This window comes from Panthera pardus, unplaced genomic scaffold (assembly GCF_024362965.1).
Source record: "Panthera pardus isolate Hobbes unplaced genomic scaffold, ASM2436296v1 HiC_scaffold_8, whole genome shotgun sequence".
NCBI classification, from domain to species: Eukaryota; Metazoa; Chordata; class Mammalia; order Carnivora; family Felidae; genus Panthera; species Panthera pardus.
Window position 1 is genome coordinate 99,046,675 of NW_026527013.1, and position 18,597 is coordinate 99,065,271.

The 18,597-nt window shown below is 39.1% G+C and overlaps 1 protein-coding gene across 4 annotated transcripts in view; it reads right to left on the reverse strand.

The window, feature by feature from the left end:
* SLC25A13 (solute carrier family 25 member 13) overlaps positions 1 to 18,597 on the reverse strand; it is a 184,798-nt gene that overhangs the window by 153,053 nt on the left and 13,148 nt on the right. For 2 of the 4 annotated variants that reach the window (XM_019443390.2, XM_019443392.2), the window contains exons 2-3: positions 17,873 to 17,937; positions 1,213 to 1,266 (exon numbers count right to left, since the gene is read on the reverse strand). Coding sequence is in view for 1 of the 4 variants with exons in the window: in XM_019443388.2 (XP_019298933.2) it covers positions 1,213 to 1,266 (54 nt within the window). In the remaining 3 variants the exon portion in view is untranslated. The remainder of the gene's footprint in view (positions 1 to 1,212; positions 1,267 to 17,872; positions 17,938 to 18,597) is intronic. The other 2 variants (XM_019443388.2, XM_053898411.1) reach the window with 1 other exon arrangement.

Sequence of the window (18,597 nt, forward strand, 5' to 3'; positions counted from 1 at the left end):
AATCTTTAAAAATTTTTGTAACTGGTTATGAAAATGCTCACACATGTACAATATAGAGAAAACAGGGTAAGAAACGTAATGATCCATCTACCAGTTTCAAAAACCATCACCACACCAACCACAGTTCACCAAAACTGGACGATTTAAAAGCAAATCTCGGACATCATAATCTCATCTGTAAATACTTCAGTGTGTATCTCTAAGAGAAAAAAACTCTTTGTAGCTCTCGCAATAAGAATACCATCATCCGGCCTAAAAATCAATCAGTAACAATTCCTTAACACCAGATAACCCTGTCAGTGTTCAAATTCTCTGATTTCTTGGTATTTTTTAATAGTAACACAATTTGATGAGGAAAGTGATGCTCACGGCATTGGTAACTTTCTGAGCCATATTATCTGGGACATGACAGACAGTCAAGTTTCTCATTTGAAGCCCTGGTCCTCTGTCTGTACAGCGCAGCTGGTTTTCCATCATGTTTAGAAAAAGCTCACATACATGCTTTTAAAATGATCTTTATAAAAGTGTCCTTTTCTGAGTCCTTTAAATCCAGGTGAGTAACATTACATGTGGTTCACTGTTTGGGACCCGAGGTAGACTTTTAATTAGAGTATCATTCATTCACTGCCCAATGTCACAACCTAGGGGAAATGTAAGACACCAAGGAAATATGTGATATCTGTTGTGATCTAATATGTACTGTTACTCACACCGAGGGCTCCTCACCTGGCACTACAGTTGCAATTAAATGAGGGTAATGACAATGAGGGTGACAACAATGGGTTTCTACAAAGAGAGGCAAGGGTAGTTGTCTCCGGATAGATGAAGGATCATGGGAATTTTACAAAGAGCTTTAAACATCTTAGGAGAAAAAGCATGATCATCAAACCGCAAAGGTGAATCCTGGAAAGGTAAGTGAGTCGTGAGACTAAATGCCCCAGCAACTCCTTTCCAGTATCTGACACCATATGAGAGAAAAGGAATTAAAATGTAAACCATATTACCATCACAAACAATCACCTACTAGTTTCTGATGCATTTCAAAAAACACATATAATTGTAACAGATCTCTTTCCTACGTCTTATGTAAAGATACCTTTGGGGATTTTTTCAAAAAATATAACAATGAAATAAAGAGCTGTTTGAAAATAATTTTTAAAAATTTGAGAACACAAATCAAATAAGAAACAAAATAGATTCTTTTATACTGACCTTCAAAAATATTGTTCTAAGCTCAGCTGGATCTGCTCTCTTGGTTAAAACCACCTATAAATAAACATAAAAATGTTTATATTATTAGAACAAAGCTGAGACATCAAGCTAGCAGACTGAAAGAAAATAAACTCCAGGTTAGAAATTAGTGGATTTCGTTTTTGTAGTTAGAGCACCAAATTTCCCCAGTGCATAAACTGCTCCCTGGATTTTAAATTGGACTCCTTATGTGGCTTCTAGAATGATAACAGGCTGTGCAAGAAACCAGTAAAGCTCTTAATATGTGGTCTAATGAATATCATTTTTTCCAAAAAATAAGTAGAAAAAAAGAAAAGCTGAAACAGATTTGGAATCACCTGGCATTTTTAAACTACACACCAAAGTGACCCATACCCTTTCACAGAGGAATATTAAATATCAAAGTACAACTTGTTTGTTAACTATGCAAGAGAACATAGTTCTTAAGGAAGTTAGTGAGCAAGGCAAATCATATTAACAACCAAGGGAATTACTTCCCACGGTTCCACCAGGAATACGCATGAACGCCTATCTGGGCATGCCATGTGAGCTCTCCTCCTTTCCCCGACTTTTAATTTCAGAAGTCAAAAGTCTCCAAAGGTATGACTATTATTCTCCACATTCTCGAAATACAAGGGGCTACGGTTACCTTTCAAGAACAAAATTTGACAGATTAGCTCAGAATAGGTGTTGTGCTTAATTCCCCAGCCCACAAAGTCCAAAAACATTAGTGGGGAAAAAGCAAGACAAACTTGAATATGGCTACCCCAGGCTAACACAAAAGAGTCCTTATGTGGAACCAAACAGTGGGCTTATTCAGTGTCCCATCACCCAATCCTGCTGGCAAAAACCGTCATGAGACTGAATTCTCACCAAGCACAGCGTCACCCCATGATACAGCCAAGGAGGGGTTCTTGGAACCACCCTAATACCGGAGCCATGGCACTATCCACAGGGAGATTTATGCAAATTGTTCTAAATCCTTTCTGTGTGTTTGCAAAGGCTCTTCTGAGATCTTTGGACAATGTGTTCTCTGTCTCTAAATATGTAACTGCCTGAGCTTCTTGGCCTGCCACTGTCAGGAATAATTTTATTAACTAATCACTGGAATGGGAGAGGTAGTTTTTCTGAAACAAGTTGATTGGTCACCTTGTTTCCCAGAGCAAGACTGATAACTCCTTTAATTTCAGCTGAGTACTTGCAACCACCAATGCTACTTTTATCCATAAGATTTGGTAATCTTTGAAATTCTGAATTAGTGTTCTTTGGTGTTCATTTAAGGAGGAAAAAACAGAATGCTAACCAACCTAAGAATAATGATAGTGCCAACCTAAAGGTTTCAGGAGAAGATTCCTTCCTTTCAGGTTTATATTCTGACAAAGGTAGAATAGGCCAAACACCACTGGAGAAGATGAGACAGCATAAAAACACCTCAACCCTCTTTTTTTTTTTTTAATTTTGTTTTTTAACATTTATTCATTTTTGAGACATACAGAGGGGCAGAGCATGAGCGGGGAAGGGGCAGAGAGAGAGGGAGACACTGAATCTGAAGCAGGCCCCAGGCTCTGAGCTGTCAGCACAGAGCCCGATGCAGGGCTCAAACTCATGAACTGCGAGATCATGACCTGAGCGGAAGTCAGACGCTCAACCGACTGAGCCACCCAGGCGCCCCTCAACCCTCTGAACAGCAGAGAAATACTCTCCAGTTCCACATTTCAAGACAGTCCATAAGTAATTTTTTAGAAGGCATATGGTGACCCTAGGTACTTAGCTGAGTTTCCTTTTAAAAGCAAAGGTAAGTTTCCACAAAGTGAACCATTCTTGCTCCATTTGAATACCACATCCTTTAAAATCTAATTAATTCACTATGCCATGCACTTCATAAAGTCTTCCCTGGGCAGAGTGAACTTCCCCTGCCCTAAATTCCCATAGCATTCTTCCATGACTAACCCCCACATGCACATTCAGTGTTCCCCACCAGGACTACACCTCTCTGAGAGAAAGAAACAAAGCTTTCACTCTGTAACTCTGCTAAGATCTAAGGCACAGGAGAACACCACCCATACGGGAAGAAAATAACAAAGATTAGAGCAGAGATAAATGAAATAGAGACTAAAAAGACAATAGAAAACATCAATGTCACTAATAGCTGTTTCTTTGTAAAGAGAAACTGACAAACCTTTAGCTAAACTCACCAAGTAAAATGACAACTCAAACAAAATCAGAAACAAAAGAGAAGACAGCAACAACTGACACCACAGAAATACAAAAGATCATAAAAGACTACTATGAACAATTATAGTAGTAAATGGGACATCCTAGAAGAAATGAATAAATTCAAGAAACATATTACATATTACATAAACACATTACAAACCTACCAAGACTGAATCATGATAAAATAGAAAAATCTAAAGAGATCAATACTAGTTAGGAGATTGAACCAGTAATTTAAAACTTCCAAAAAAGAAAAGTCCAGGACCAGCTAGCTTCACTAGTGAATTCTACCAACCATTAAAAGAAAAATTAATACCAATCTTTCTCCAACTCTTACAAAATATAGAAGAGGAAGCAACTCTTCCAAACTCATGGGCCCAGCATTACCCTGATACCAAAATCAAACAAGGATGCCACTAGAAAAGAAAATTATAGGCTAACATCCCTGATGAACACATATGCAAAAATCCTCGACAAATATTAACAAACCAAATTCAACAGTATATCAAAAAGACCACACACCATGATCAGGTAGAATCACTTCAGCGATGTAAGGACAATTCAACATCCGCAAATCAGCTGATATGATATACCACATTAACAGAATGAAGAATAAAAATCATATTTTCATCTCAATAGACAGAAGAAACACCTGACAAAGTTCAGAATCTATTTATAATAAAAATATCTCAATAAAGTAGGTATAGAAGGAATGTATCTCAACATAACAAAAGCCATATATGACAAGCCCACAGCTAACATCATACTCAACAATGAAAAGCTGAAAGCCTTTCCTCTGAGATCAGGAACAAGAGGAGAATGTCCACTCTTGCCATTTCTATTCAACATAGTTATTGAAAATCCTAGCCAGAGCAACTAGGCCAGAAAAAGAAATTAAAGGCATTCAAATTGTAAAGGAAGAACAAAACTGTCACTATTTGCAGATGACACAATATTATATACAGAAAACTCTAAAGTCCCCATCAAAAAACTATTAGCACTAAAAAACAAATTCAGTAAAGTTGCAGGATACAAAAATACACAATACACAAAATCTGCTGCATTTCTATACACTAATAACAAATTATTAGAAAAATAAAGAAAACAATTCCATTTACAATTGCATCAGAAGAATAAAATACCTAGGAACAAATTTAACTAAGGCGAGTAATCTTATATTAAAACCTACAAACCATTAATGAAAAACCAGAGGGGACACAAATAAATGGAAAGATATTCTGGACCCATGGATTGGAAGAATCAATTGTTAAAATGTCCACATTATCCAAAGCAATGTACAGATTTATTACAATTCCAATTGAAATTCCAATGGCATTTTTCTTTTTTTTTTTTTTATTTTTTTTAATGTTTATTTATTTTTGAGACAGAGAGAGGCAGAGCATGAGCAGAGGAGGGGAGAGAGAGAGAGACGGAGACACAGAATCCGAAGCAGGCTCCGGGCTCCGAGCTGTCAGCGCAGAGCCCGACGCGGGGCTCGAACTCACGAGCTGTGAGATCGCGACCTGAGCTGAAGTCGGACGCCCAACCAACCGAGCCACCCAGGCACCCCCCAATGGCATTTTTCAATCCTATCATTTGTATGCGACCACCAAGAACACACACACACACACACACACACACACACACACACACACACCCCACAAAAAGCAAACAGTCAAAGCAATCTGGAGAAAAAAGAACAAAGCTGGAGGCATCATACTTCCTGATTTCAAACTGTATCACAAAGCTATAGTGAGTAAAACAGTGTGGTACTGGCATAAAAATAGATGCATCAGTGAAACAAAATAGCCCAGAAACAAACCCAGCCATATATGATCAATTAATTTATAACAAAGCAGCCAAAAAGAGATAATGAAGAAAGCATAGTCTCTTCAATAAATGGTTTTGGGAAAACTAGAAAACTGCATGTAAAAGAATGAAACTGGACCATTATCTTACATCATGTACAAAAATTAACTCAAAATGGATTAAAGACTTAATGAACCTAAGACCTGAAACCATAAATCCCCAGAAGGAAACACAGGTGGTAAACCCTTTGACACAGGTCTTGGCAATGAGTTTTGTTTTGTTTTAATATGACACCAAAAGCAAAAGCAACAAAAGCAGAAATAAGTTGAGCGGGACTACATCAGACTAAAAAGCTTGTGCACAGCAAGGAAACCATCAACAGAATGAAAAAGCAACCTACTGAATGGGAGAGAGTATTTGCAAACACGTATTTGATAGAGGCTAATATCCAAAATATATAAACAACTACAACTAAATAACATAAAAACAAACAATCCAATTAAAAAATGGGTAGAAGATTTTCCCAGAGACCTTTTTCCAAAGAAGACATATAGGTGGCCAACAGACACATGAAAAGATGCTCAACATCACTCATCATCAGGGAAATGCAAATCAAAACTACAATGAGATATTACCTTACACCTGTTAGGCTGGCTATTATCAAAAAGATAAGATATAACAAGTATTGGCAAGGATGTAGAGAAAAGGAAACCCCATACACTGCTGGTGAGAATGTAAACTGGTGCAGCCACTATGGAAAACAGTACAGAGTTCCTCAAAAAATTAAAAACGGAACTATTCCACTTTGGGGCATTTATCTGAAAAAAATGAAAACACTAACTTAAAAAGGTATTTGCACCCACAGGTTCACTGCACCATTATTTACAATAGCCAAGACACAAAAACAACCTAACTGTCCATCAATGGATGAAAGGATAAAGAAATTGTTAGATATTAAAAAAATCCATATAGGGACCCAACAATTCTAAGTCATGTCATCTAATGTGTATAGAACATTTTATATTTTCAATATATGACCATTACCTCACTGGATCCTCACAGCAAAATCTGAGACCTGGAGAGGGCATAATATTGGCCCCACTTTACAGAAGAAGAAACTAAGACTCAGAGACAGTCAATTTTTTCCCCAAAAGTCAGATTTGTCACTAATTCATACTTGCATTTCTAAATGTTGTCTGAGCTGGGATCAGATCCCAAATCTTCCATCCCCTACTGTATTGGTCTTTCCACTGGGCCACATTGCAGGAAGCTTCAAACAGACCATAACTTATGTTAACCATTAACAAAATACATGCCTAGAAATCAAGAATCTCCCAGTTTCTCCTAATACCACCAATTTATAGTGTCCATCCAGTGATTAAGAATATGGCTTTAGTGTCAGGCCACCTATGATTGGGGATCAAGTGTGACCTCTAAAGTCACTAGCTGTGTGACCTTGAGCTACATCCCTGATATCTTAGCCTCACTTTCTTCATCTGCAAAATGGAAGTCCTGGATGGTTGAAAGAGTGACAAGAGAAAATTACATAAAGTGCTTAGTACCAAAAAGGACATAGAGTTAAAGCACTAAACGTGTGGAATCTATTATTCATATTCTTATGGAAAGGTGTTTATATTCAACCATGCTTACTCTTTAAGTGATGGCTCATAACTTGAGAAGGAAAAAATTAAGGAAGGAGGGGAAAGGAACTCATGGATCTTCAAGAACACTCACCAAACCACTAAACATAGAGGTTTTCCTAACTCATCTCCTCTGCTAGCTTAGCCCCAACCAATGCTACTTCTTGAGACTAGATTCAAAGTTAGATACACCATGGAATTTCCCAGAGGCCCACTGAAATATGTATTAGGTCCTGCATACACTGTACTGAAGCACAAAGTAACTATGGCTCAATAGGTGATGGCTTCCAAAAAAAATTTTACCAGCTTCCTGGGTCTCCTCACCTCTGCACTAATCCCATCTATTTCCCCAGTGTTGTGGGGCTATTCAGAATTCCCAGTTCTACTTCTACCTCCCATCTTATCTTCTTGTTTTGGTATCATGGGCAGTCAAGGAAGAACTTACACAGCTTTATTCAACACCACACAAAGTTAGAGCTAGAAGTACCAGTGTGCTGAAGGTGTACTGAGATGGAGCCTACCTGGTGGCAAAATCAATACCCAGAAAGTTCTAGGAGCTGGAAAAGGACAACTCTAGAAATGTAGTCTCCCTTTTTAAGCCAACTCAAAACAGCTGCCCAGCATGCACACTCTGCATCACTTTAACAAGCCTGTTGAAGATTCATGAAACTTGAGATTGTTTCCAGAAGGCTGAATTTCATTGTTAGGTATTTTTTTTCTTATACTAACAGCATGTAAATATTTACAGCTAGTGTTCTTATAATCTAATTACCTGATTTTATCATCATTCTTCTGAATTTGCATTTGTAAGAACAGATTTCACCATTAAACAAAAATTTTGTATCAAGCATTTTAAATAAAGGAACTAGTTTTCAAACATAGTTAGGAAAATAACCAAAGAGGTAAAGGGTTCTTGGCAGATACTATGAAATATCACCATTTGCTACTTAAATCAATACAATAGAGAATTTTATATTGTAGCAGCTAACTTTCATAAATAGCCAAGCCTGGGGGGGGGGGGGAAGGAGGGGGTTAAAACTGAAAAAAACTATGCATTGTATATTTTTTCCACAAAATGGGAAAGGTTTACCTTTACTGAACTTTAGTATGGAAATTTCAGATCAATTCTATGAATCAACATTCCATGGGGCAAAGTTTGAGGACCACTGAATATGTAAAATTTTTGACGGGACAAACATTAGATATAATAGCTTACACAGGCTGTCAATAACACTTGCAAAACAGATACATGAATTAGGTGCATCCTAGATATAAAAAAAAAAAAATAACAATAACATAACTTTAAATGACTGGTTTTGAAAAGGCGGGAACAGGAAACATGGCAAGGAGGACCAGAAAGATACCTTACAGGACAAATAAATTCACTCTCATTTTAATATGAGTCCAAGCAGCCAAAAAAAGGAAAACACCAGGCAAGATTTTCCTACACGTAAGAATGTTTTTTTTTAAGTGGCTTTCTAATACTGAAATCAAGCCACAGTTGTAGGCTCATTAACAAATCGCAGTGGTACTGTGTGCCCCAAACAGTTTGCAAGGTCTGAGGGCAGCGGGGAAGAACATAAGAAAACCTACACAGAATAAGGGATACTAACTTGAAGAAGGAAATGTAAAGAAACAAAAAGCTTTCCTCTTCCAGTGAAAAGCTCTAGAGATTTAAGATCGTGACCTCCTCAAATGTCCACATCCCCAACTCCAGCAAAGAACAGAAATTAAGCAGATGCTCCAAAAATGTTGACTAAGGAAGAAAGTCTTCCAGGCAAGTAGAAATCAAATCCAGTCAATGAAAATAGATACCTTCCTCTAGGCTGCTGGTGCTCAAAGTGTGGGCACCGGACCATCAGCCTCCAGTGGGACCATTTAGAAATGCAAATGATCACACCTTACCCCAGATCTACAAATCAGAAATTCTAAGGGTGGGGCCATCAATTCACAGTTTAACAAGTCCTCCTCATGACACTGATGCTGTTAAAGCTTTAGGGGCGCCTGGGTGGCTCAGTCGGTTAAGCGTCCCACTTCACCTCTGGTCATGATCTCGTGGTTTCTGAGTTTGAACCCCATGTCGGGCTCTGTGCTGACAGCTCAGAGACTAGAGCCTGCTTCAGATTCTGTGTCCCCCTCTCTCTGCCCATCCCCCGCTCACACTCTGTGTGTATCTCTCTAAAATCAACAAACAATAAAAAAGAAATTAAAAAAAAAGAACCACAGCTTTAGCTAATGTCCAATTCAGTTTGGTTAGGACTGCGGTTCTCAGTCCCAGCTGTACATTCAAGTCTCCTGAGGGACTTCTGGGTTTTATCAATGTCCAAGCCTATCGAATTAGACTGCAGAGGCTAATCCAAGCAGAATCTCTAAAATGGGTACCTTGAAAGCTCCATCACGAGGTGATAATGTGGGGCTCGGTTGAGAACTACCGAGCTAGGGCCCAAGATCTCAACTTCATCTTGCACAACCAGGCCTTCAGTCAGCCCTCCCAAACCTAAAAGGTCTGAAAGCCAAGGCAAGCACAGGTTTACCCGGAAAATTCTACTGTCATGAAGTAATTATTTACCTTAGATATGAAATAAAAACCAGAAGAGGCAGCTCATCAAAAGTGAGCTAGTCCCTGTGTAAGCACAGGAGTGCATGTAGTGACAAGCAGCAAAAGGAGGTGGAGGGAGAAACGTTCCTTTCTGGTCTTTTGAATCTGAGGAAGTAAGCGTCGTGGGTGGACCTGAATCCCAAGGGAAAGCAATACTAGGGTGTGGCCTAACAATTGAGAAACTGGGGGCAACTCTTCTTCCCCTCTATCTTCCTGAACTGAATCACCACACATCTTCATGTACTGTACAGACTGGAAAGGTGAAAACTACATTTCCCAGACTCCCTTGCAGCTACATGGCCTAAGCGCTGTCAATCAGGTGAAGCTGGAGGAGATTGGGAAGCAAAATTTTGGAAAGCAAAGATTTGGAAGTTGGGGGCCATGCTTCTGCTGTTTCTGCCAGCAAGCACCATGGCTACAAGTGTCTGATTTCCCTGTGGCAACCTCCTTCCTACCCATGTCAGTGGCAGGATGTTTCTGGACACTCCCCTCTGGCAGGCCGCTTCATGACTGCTCCCTTGGTGGCCTGCTCTGCTGTGCCTGGGAGGCACTCTTGAAAGCTCAACCTGAAGTCTGTTTCTTCACCTTCCCAACAAATTCTGTAAGCCATTTAATACCCTGTAATAAATCTCCCTCTGCTTAAACCAGCTAGAGTGGATTCTGCTGTTCTCTGTAAGTGAACCTTGACTGATACAATCAGTAATTGCAAAGAAAGTTCGGAATTCCCCAAAACCACAGTTACCATTAACTTGAAAAGAAGAAAGAATGAGGTGTCTCATCAAAGTTAAGAAAAGTAATTTTTCATTGAATTCACTAAGTCCCTCATTCCTCACCCTACAGTTTCCCTAAGTTCTAATAAAGGAAGAAGAGCAGTGATTATGAAAAAGTTACTGAAATATAAACAAGTATACAGGCAAGATGCCTTGTTAAGCATGCTTCAAACCACAACCTTTCTGTGTCATCAACCCTCAAAAGTTCATATCACTCAACAGGAGACTTATAAGGCAGCAGATACCACAAATGTTAACCCGCCAGGTAATTACACAAACGGGTCATTTCAGGGGTGCTGGAGATGTTTATCAGAAGGATTCAGTAGCCTGTGAAGTGTGTTGGATTTAACTCTGCACTGTTGTAGACAAATATTAAACAATGATAAAGCCATCATCATTACAATTCTGTATTAAGAAACAGAGTACAACTGTTAAGAAATGAATGGTGGTATTTTAGCTGTGTGCTGTTATGCTAAAATTACTTTCAACACACTAATTTTAGATTTTATTATTATTGTTATTCAGCTAAAGTTAGCATTCCAGTAAATGTTCCCAAGAGTCAAAAATTTGACTATGAGTCTTTTCTAAAATAGAGCTATTTGTTTATATTTTCAACTCTTTCTGGAGACAGAGGTGTTTGCTCACCATGACATAATCAAACATCACCAGGTTCAGGGTAAAGATTTGGGTTCCAGTGTATTGCTAACCTGGTGACCCTGGACAAGTCAGTTAACGTCTCCAAGTTAGTTTCCTCATCTATAAAATGGGTGAAGTGACAAATCTACTTATCTATTTCAGAAAGTTACCTGAAGGACCAATTAGAACCCAAGCCAAGAACCAGTGTCAGTGTAGGAAAAACCTGTCACTGTAAATGACAAACCACTGGAGGCTCAGTGTGGACAAGACAGAGATTTAAAAACTGTAAAGGGACTCAGCCATAGGGGGTTCTCCATATTTGTGTCCTGAAACTCCATATTCACCTCCTGAAACTCAACCTGTTTCTGACAAGGAATACAGGAGAAAACTCATTTTGTACTTCTAGGAGGAGGAGAGAAAACAGAACCATTCTGAAAGGCATCCAAGCATTCTGCTCTTTATAACAAAATCTATACTCGGGAGAAATTATTTACTAACAGCCTAACCTGCTGGGGTATTATCAGAGCCTAGCTTACTGTTGGGAAGGTAAATACCCTATTCCAGGCACCTCTAGCCATTCTCTCCCACCTAAGAGGAGAGAAAAAAAAAACCAAAAAAAAAAAAAACCTGAGAAACACTTGTGAAGTACACTAGCCAGAACCACAGGCTCTCTAATAGGCAGAGACCTAATAACAGGCCTACAGAACACTTCCTCTGCCTTTACCGCTGCTGCCCTTCCCCCCATGCCACTACCAAAGGCCTATTTGCAGCATTTCCTTTTATCCAGTACATCACATCTGACTATCAAGAAAAAGTTACAAGCATAGCAAATGGCAAAACAAAACAAATCTGAGGAAACAATTTGAGGAAACAGAGCATCAAAACCAGCATCAAATATGGCAAGAATGTTGAAATTATCAAAATAGGAATATAAAACAACTATGATTAATATGCTAAAGGCTCTAATGGAGAAAGTAAACAGCATGCAAGGACAAGTCAGCAATGGAAGCAGAAAAGTGGAAATGCTAAGGAAGAACCAAAAGAAATGCCAGAGATCAAAAACACTGTAAGCGTAATAAAGAATGCTTTTGATGGACTTATTAGTAGATTTGACAGGACTGAAGGGAGAATCTCTGAGTTTGAGGACATCTCAATAGAAATCTCCAAAACTGAAAGCAAAGAGAAAAAGGAACTGGGGGGGAGGGGGGAATGGGGTGGACTGCAGGACAACTACAGAAAGTATAATATACATATAACAGGAAAACCAGAAGGAGAAGAAAGAAAGAAGGAATTACTTGAAACAATAATGATTGAGAACTTCCTCCAAACCAATGTCAGACATAAAACCACAAACCATGAAGACAGAAAACACCAAGCAAGATAATCAAAATTACTTTAAAACATCAATGGTCTAAAAGAACCAATTAATTAAAAGACAGAACTTGTAAGATGTATCAAAAAATAAGACCCAATTATATGCTATCTACAAAAAACACACTGTAAATATAAAAACTTACAGATTAAAAGTAAATGAATGGAGAAAGATATGCCACAAACATATTAATCAAAAGACAGCAGAAGTAACTATATTAACTTCTGCCGGAGCCCATTTTGAAGCAAGATAGTTATAAGGGATAAAGAGGGACATTACAGAAAGACAAAAGGGTCAATTTTCCAACAAGATTATTACCAATCTTTAATGGAATACAATAGATAGCCTAGGAATAGATCTACATAAACACAGGCAACTGATCTGACAACAGAGCAAAGACAGCCTCTTCAACAAATGGTGTTGAACATCTAAACATCCACATGCAAAAAAAAAAAAAGACTCTAGATACAGACCTTACACCTTTCACAAAAACTAACTTAGAATGGATTACAGACCTAAATGTAAAACTCCTAGAAGATAACACAGGAGCAAACTTGGATGGCCTTGGGCTCCGCTCAGGCGTTTGTAGATGCAACACCAAAGGCATGGCCCATGAAAGAAAGAATTGAGTAGCTGGACTTCATCAAAATAGAAATGTCTGCTCTGCAAAATACAGTCAAGAAACTGAGAAGATAAACAAAAGACTGTGATAAAATATTTGCAATAGAACAGCCAATTAAGGACCTCTATCCAAAATACACAAAGAACTCTTAAGATTCAACAGTAAGAAAAAAAAAAGAACCCAAAGAAAAAACCGGCCAAAGACCTTAACAAAAACCATCAAGAAAGATGTACAGATAGCAAGTAAACATATAAAAAGATGTTCCACATTATCTGCCATCAGGGAAATACAAATTAAAACACGAAGATGTTAGAATGGACAAAATCCAGAACACGGACAACACCAAATGCTGGTGAGGATGTGCAGCCAAAGGAACTCTCATCGATTACCGACAGGAATGCAAAATGGTACAGCATTTGGAAGACAGATCAGCAGTTTCTTAAAAAATTGAAATATTCTTACCATACGACCCAGGAATCGAAAACTTACACATGAATGTTTAATAATTACAGCAGTCCCATTTCTAATTACTGAAAACTGAAAGCAACCAAGGTATACTTCGTGAATGGATAAACTGTGGCACATCCAGATATTGGAATATTATTCGGCACTAAAAAAAAATGAGCTATTAGGCCATGAAAAGACACGAAAGGGAACTTAAATGCATATTACTGAGTGAAAGAAGCCAATCTGATTAGGCTACATACTGTACGACTTCAACTATAAGATATTCTAAAAAAGGCAAAAAGTATGACAATAGTAACAAGATGAGTGGTTGCTAGAGGTTAGGGAGTAGGGAAGGAGAACAGTTAGAGCACAGAGGATTTTTAGAGCAGTGAAAATACTGTGTATGATACTACAATGATGGATACGTATCATTACACAATTTGTCCAAACCCATAGAACGTATACCGCCAAGAGTGAACCCTAATGTAAACCAGGGACTTTAATGATAATGATGTGTCAATGCAGGTTCATCAACTGTAATTCACGTACCACTCTGAAGAAAGCTAATGGGGGAGACTATGCATGTTCAGGCACAGGTGATATATAAGAATTCTCTGAACCTTCCTTTTAACTTTGCTGTGAACCTAAAACTATTCAAAAATACTAAGTCTTAAAAAAAAAAAAAAAAAATCATGAGTGGCCAGGACAATGAAGATGAGCCTAGGTAGGCTGAGTCACTAGGCACCCACCTCTATAATCTCCCTTTCTTTTCAAAGAACCTTTGAAGCAGGTGGGAATTTCTTCTTTTATAGCTGAGAAAAATGCAGGTCAAACAGGTTGATATACCCTAAGCCCCATGCCTTTTCCACAGGGCCACAACCCAGGCAGTCAGGTTGCCTTAAACCAGAGTTTCTCAACCTTGGCCCTATTGACATTTTGGGTCAGATCATTCTTTGTTATAGGGGGCTATCAGGTGCACTGTAGGATGTTTAGCAACATCCCTTGCCATGACTCTTTAGATGCCAGTAGCAAACTCCTCCACCCCCTCCCCCCTGCCACCAGGGATGTGACGACCAAAAATGTGTCCAGACCTTGCCAAATATGCACTGGGGGCAAAACTACCCCACCCTGAGTTGAGACCATTGCCTTAGATGGTGCTGTTCATTCATACAATGCAATCGCCTCTGGGAAACATACCATGTACCAGGCCCAGCGCCAGGCACTGAGGAGACAATGCCAAATAAACCAGAGACCCTGCCCCACAAGGGAAATGACAGGCTTACCAATGAGTGCTTGGTACAATGTGGGTGGAGATACGTGCTATCACAAATTAGAGTGGTGACAGAACTAAGATCATCATTCTGCTGGAGTTGGGGGTTGCAGAGGTAAAAAAGTCTTTGGAGCTGGATTGTTCATTATTGATTATAGTAATGAACACTTATCAGCTGTTATTGAGTCCTTAACTCTATGCTAGGCATGATGCTAGAAGGCTTCACATCTGACCTCATTTAAACAACACTAAAACTATTTAAGGTGAAGAGTCACTAACATCACCATTTTTCACATAAGGAAAGTAAGGATATAAGACTCTTACTCTTAAGTGAGTAGTAGTAAATCACAGAGTCAAAAATGACCCAAGAGCCCAGGTTGTTTTGACACTAATTTTAATACCGGGAAGATGTGCCAAGAATTTGGCAAGCCAGGATGGGGACCTGAAGCTATCCTTATGAAGGGTACTTCTGGACAACACTGTAGGTGAAAGTAATTCAAATTAAAGTCTTTTAAGGGGCATCTGGCTGGCTCAGTGGGTTAAGCATCTGACTTTGGCTCAGGTCATGATCTCACGGTTCATGAGTTCAAGTTCCGCCTTGGGTAAACATGAGTTCTGTTTCGCTCTCTTTTCCTCTCCCTCTCTCTGCCCCTCATGGGATTCTCTCTCTCTCTCTGTCTCTCTCTCTCTTCCTGCCCCTCACTCACTTGTGCCTTCTCTCTCAAAAAAAAGTATTTTTAATTTGGCATTATGATACATAAGTGCCCATGGTTCAGTAGAAGGCAGACCTGCCTAATGTAGAATATTATTCTCCAGTATTACAGGTTGAACTCAGTCTTAATTTTTTTAAAGCATCAAGGTTACAGTATAATTAGGAACCAGCTGCAATTGTAATTACAGCTCCCAATATAATTTGTTACATATTAGCAAGTGTCAAATTACTACTGCTCCTTAAATGAATAAAAACTGATTGTGCTGTTCTGAAGACTGGGATGTATGTTCTTGATGGGGAACAAAGGAATATAAAAAGTATATGACATATTTATAAAGTGCTGAAAGGTTCTACTTAGGAGATCACAAGTTGCTGGAGCCCAGATAATGCCAGAGAAAGTTAAAATGGCTTCTGCGAGAGAATAGCGAACTTAATAAATGCAGAGGAAGGGAAAGCAGCAAATCAAAAGGACAATAGAAAAGTTGCTTCCACTAAGTAACACCTTACCTGTTCAAAATTCCTCTGTGCATCAACATCATAGAACTGAAGAAATATCAAGAACTCAGCAGGCAGCCAAAAGAAAAAGAAATAGGAGCCCTCTGCACAGCCAGGATTCACATCCTCAAGACTGCACAAAATTTCACTCACATGAGCCCTCCTCTGCTCTCTCCCACAGTCTGCTGACTTGCAATGTTACTCTGAGCAACTTCTCTGATTCCAAACCCACAGCTCATGCTTCTGTAAAGCTTACTATGTCCCAGGCCTGGCTCTGAGCTTCACAAACATGAGCACATTGACCCAGTAAAGAAATACAACTATGCCCCTTTTCATAAATGAGGAAAACGAGGTACAAATAGAGTAACTTGCCCAGAGCCATACTTTGAACACAGAGTCCAGGATTTCAACCATTATGTTATACTGGCTTTCAGAAGAAAAAAGAGAGAAGACAAGATCGAAAGAGCAAGAGAACCTAGACATTAAGAAATATTAAGACACATCAACCAATTGCAATGCCTGGGCCTTATTTAGGTAACAATAAAAAAAACTATTTAAGAAATTATTTAAGAAATTATTATTAAGAAAGGAAATGTATAAAACATGTACAGAACAGATATTTGATCATATTGAAGAATCACCGAATTTTTTTAGGTATGATAGTATTTTGGTTGTTCATTTAAAAAATCTGTTTTAGGGGCGCCTGGGTGGCGCAGTCGGTTAAGCGTCCGACTTCAGCCAGGTCACGATCTCGCGGTCCGTGAGTTCGAGCCCCGCGTCAGGCTCTGGGCTGATGGCTCGGAGCCTGGAGCCTGTTTCCGATTCTGTGTCTCCCTCTCTCTCTGCCCCTCCCCCGTTCATGCTCTGTCTCTCTCTGTCCCAAAAATAAATAAAAAATGTTGAAAAAAAAAAAAAATCTGTTTTAGATATTTACATATACAATATGTTGGGGATTTGCTTTGAAAACACCAGGCGGATGGATGGAAGAGAGACAGTGATATAAATGCAACAGTATTGGCCATAAGCTGATAATTCCTGAAACTGACTAGATAGGAACATGGGGGGGTTCATTATATTCTTCTATATTTTTTTTGCACATTCTGGAAAATTTAAAAATGCTGCAGTTCTTTCAAGACCTAAGTCAAATGCCAATTCTTCTGGGAAGATTTTCCAGATTGTCCAACCAGATTTCCCTCACAGAATGCTATCTGCCCCTATTTTATGGGCTTTGCAAATGGACATTTAAATTTTTACCCTATCACTAACCAGCAACGTGACTTCCTGTGTTATCTGTGAGTGTGGAGGAGACAGGGGAAGGAAGGACTGAATGAAAGTGGTGGATGCTGGGGCAGAATCTAACAGTGCCTTGCTTCCCAGTTACAGACACCGTTTCCATGTTCCCAGCGGCAGAGCTGACTGAGTCATCGGAAGGCAGCTGAGCCCCAAGGGAGGCTCTCTTGGCTTTCTGAACTGACGGTATTTTCCCTTTCGAACCTAAGCCAGCAGAAGGTCTGGCCTGGGCTGGCAGCAGGTCATGCCAGCTGGTGATGTGGCACTAGTGAAAGTTCGTGACCCCTGGGGTTGAACAACAACAACAAAAATTAAACTGGTTCCCTACCTTTCATCTTATATCAAAATAACTGCAGATAATTAGTAAATAATCTTCCAAAAGAGAGAAAGAGTACTAGAAAAACACAAGTGGTTTCTTATATGAAGTGGGGAAGCTGTATTTAAACATGACTGACAGCCCAGAATCCATAAACAAAAAGATTAATAAATATGTAACATAAAAAAGAAATCAAAAGTGAGTATGAACCAGTTAAACATCAAACAACTACAAAAAAAAAATGTGCAACAGATAGGACAAAGGGCCAAGGTTCTTAATTTAAAAGTGCTCTGAGAACAAATCAATGTGAAAAGACAAATAGTCCAACAGAAAACTGGACAAAGGTCAAGACCAGGCTCTTCTCGACCTGCCGATGGACACCAAAATAGGGCTAACAAATCTTCAAGAACCACCAAAAAAGAGAACCAGGGGTTGAGCTTTTTTTACCTCTGGAACAGAGACGGTGGGCAATGGAAAGAAGAGGAATCCGCAAACTCAGAGTCAACATCAACCTGCAACAAAATAAGTGTGTGAACGCTCACAAGAAACCAAATTAGGACACAGACACAATGGAAAGACCATGTGAAGACACAGGGTCAAAAAGGTCACCTAGGAGCCAAAGAGCTAATTCTAAATCTTCTCTCACCTTGCCAACTCTGCCAACACCTTGATCTTGGACTTCTGGCCTCCAAATCTGTGAGAAAACAAATTTCTGTTGTCTAAGCCACTCTGTCTGTGGTACTTTGTTACAGCAGCCCTAGTAAACTAATACAGAATTGCTTAATATATTCTCCTTAATCGAGTTACGCCAACTGGGCATTCTTTCATTTACTTATTTTACTGTTTTGCTTATTTATTTTGGATCTAAGCCCAAGCCCTGCATTTGGCTGTCACATCTCTTTGGAGGTCTCCTTTAATCTAGCCTTTTCATTCATAACACCAACATTTTTGAAGTCAGACCAGAGGTTTTACAGAAAGTCCTACTTTCTGAATTTGTCTGTTTCTCCATGATTAGATTCAGATTCAACATTGTTAGCAAGAAGTCTCCAAAAGTTATGCATATGCTGGATACTTCCTACTACATCACATCAGCAATGATAGCTTGTCCCATTTCCTGATGATGTTAAATTGGATCACAGATTGCGGCAGTCCTTCATTGTAAAGGTACCTTC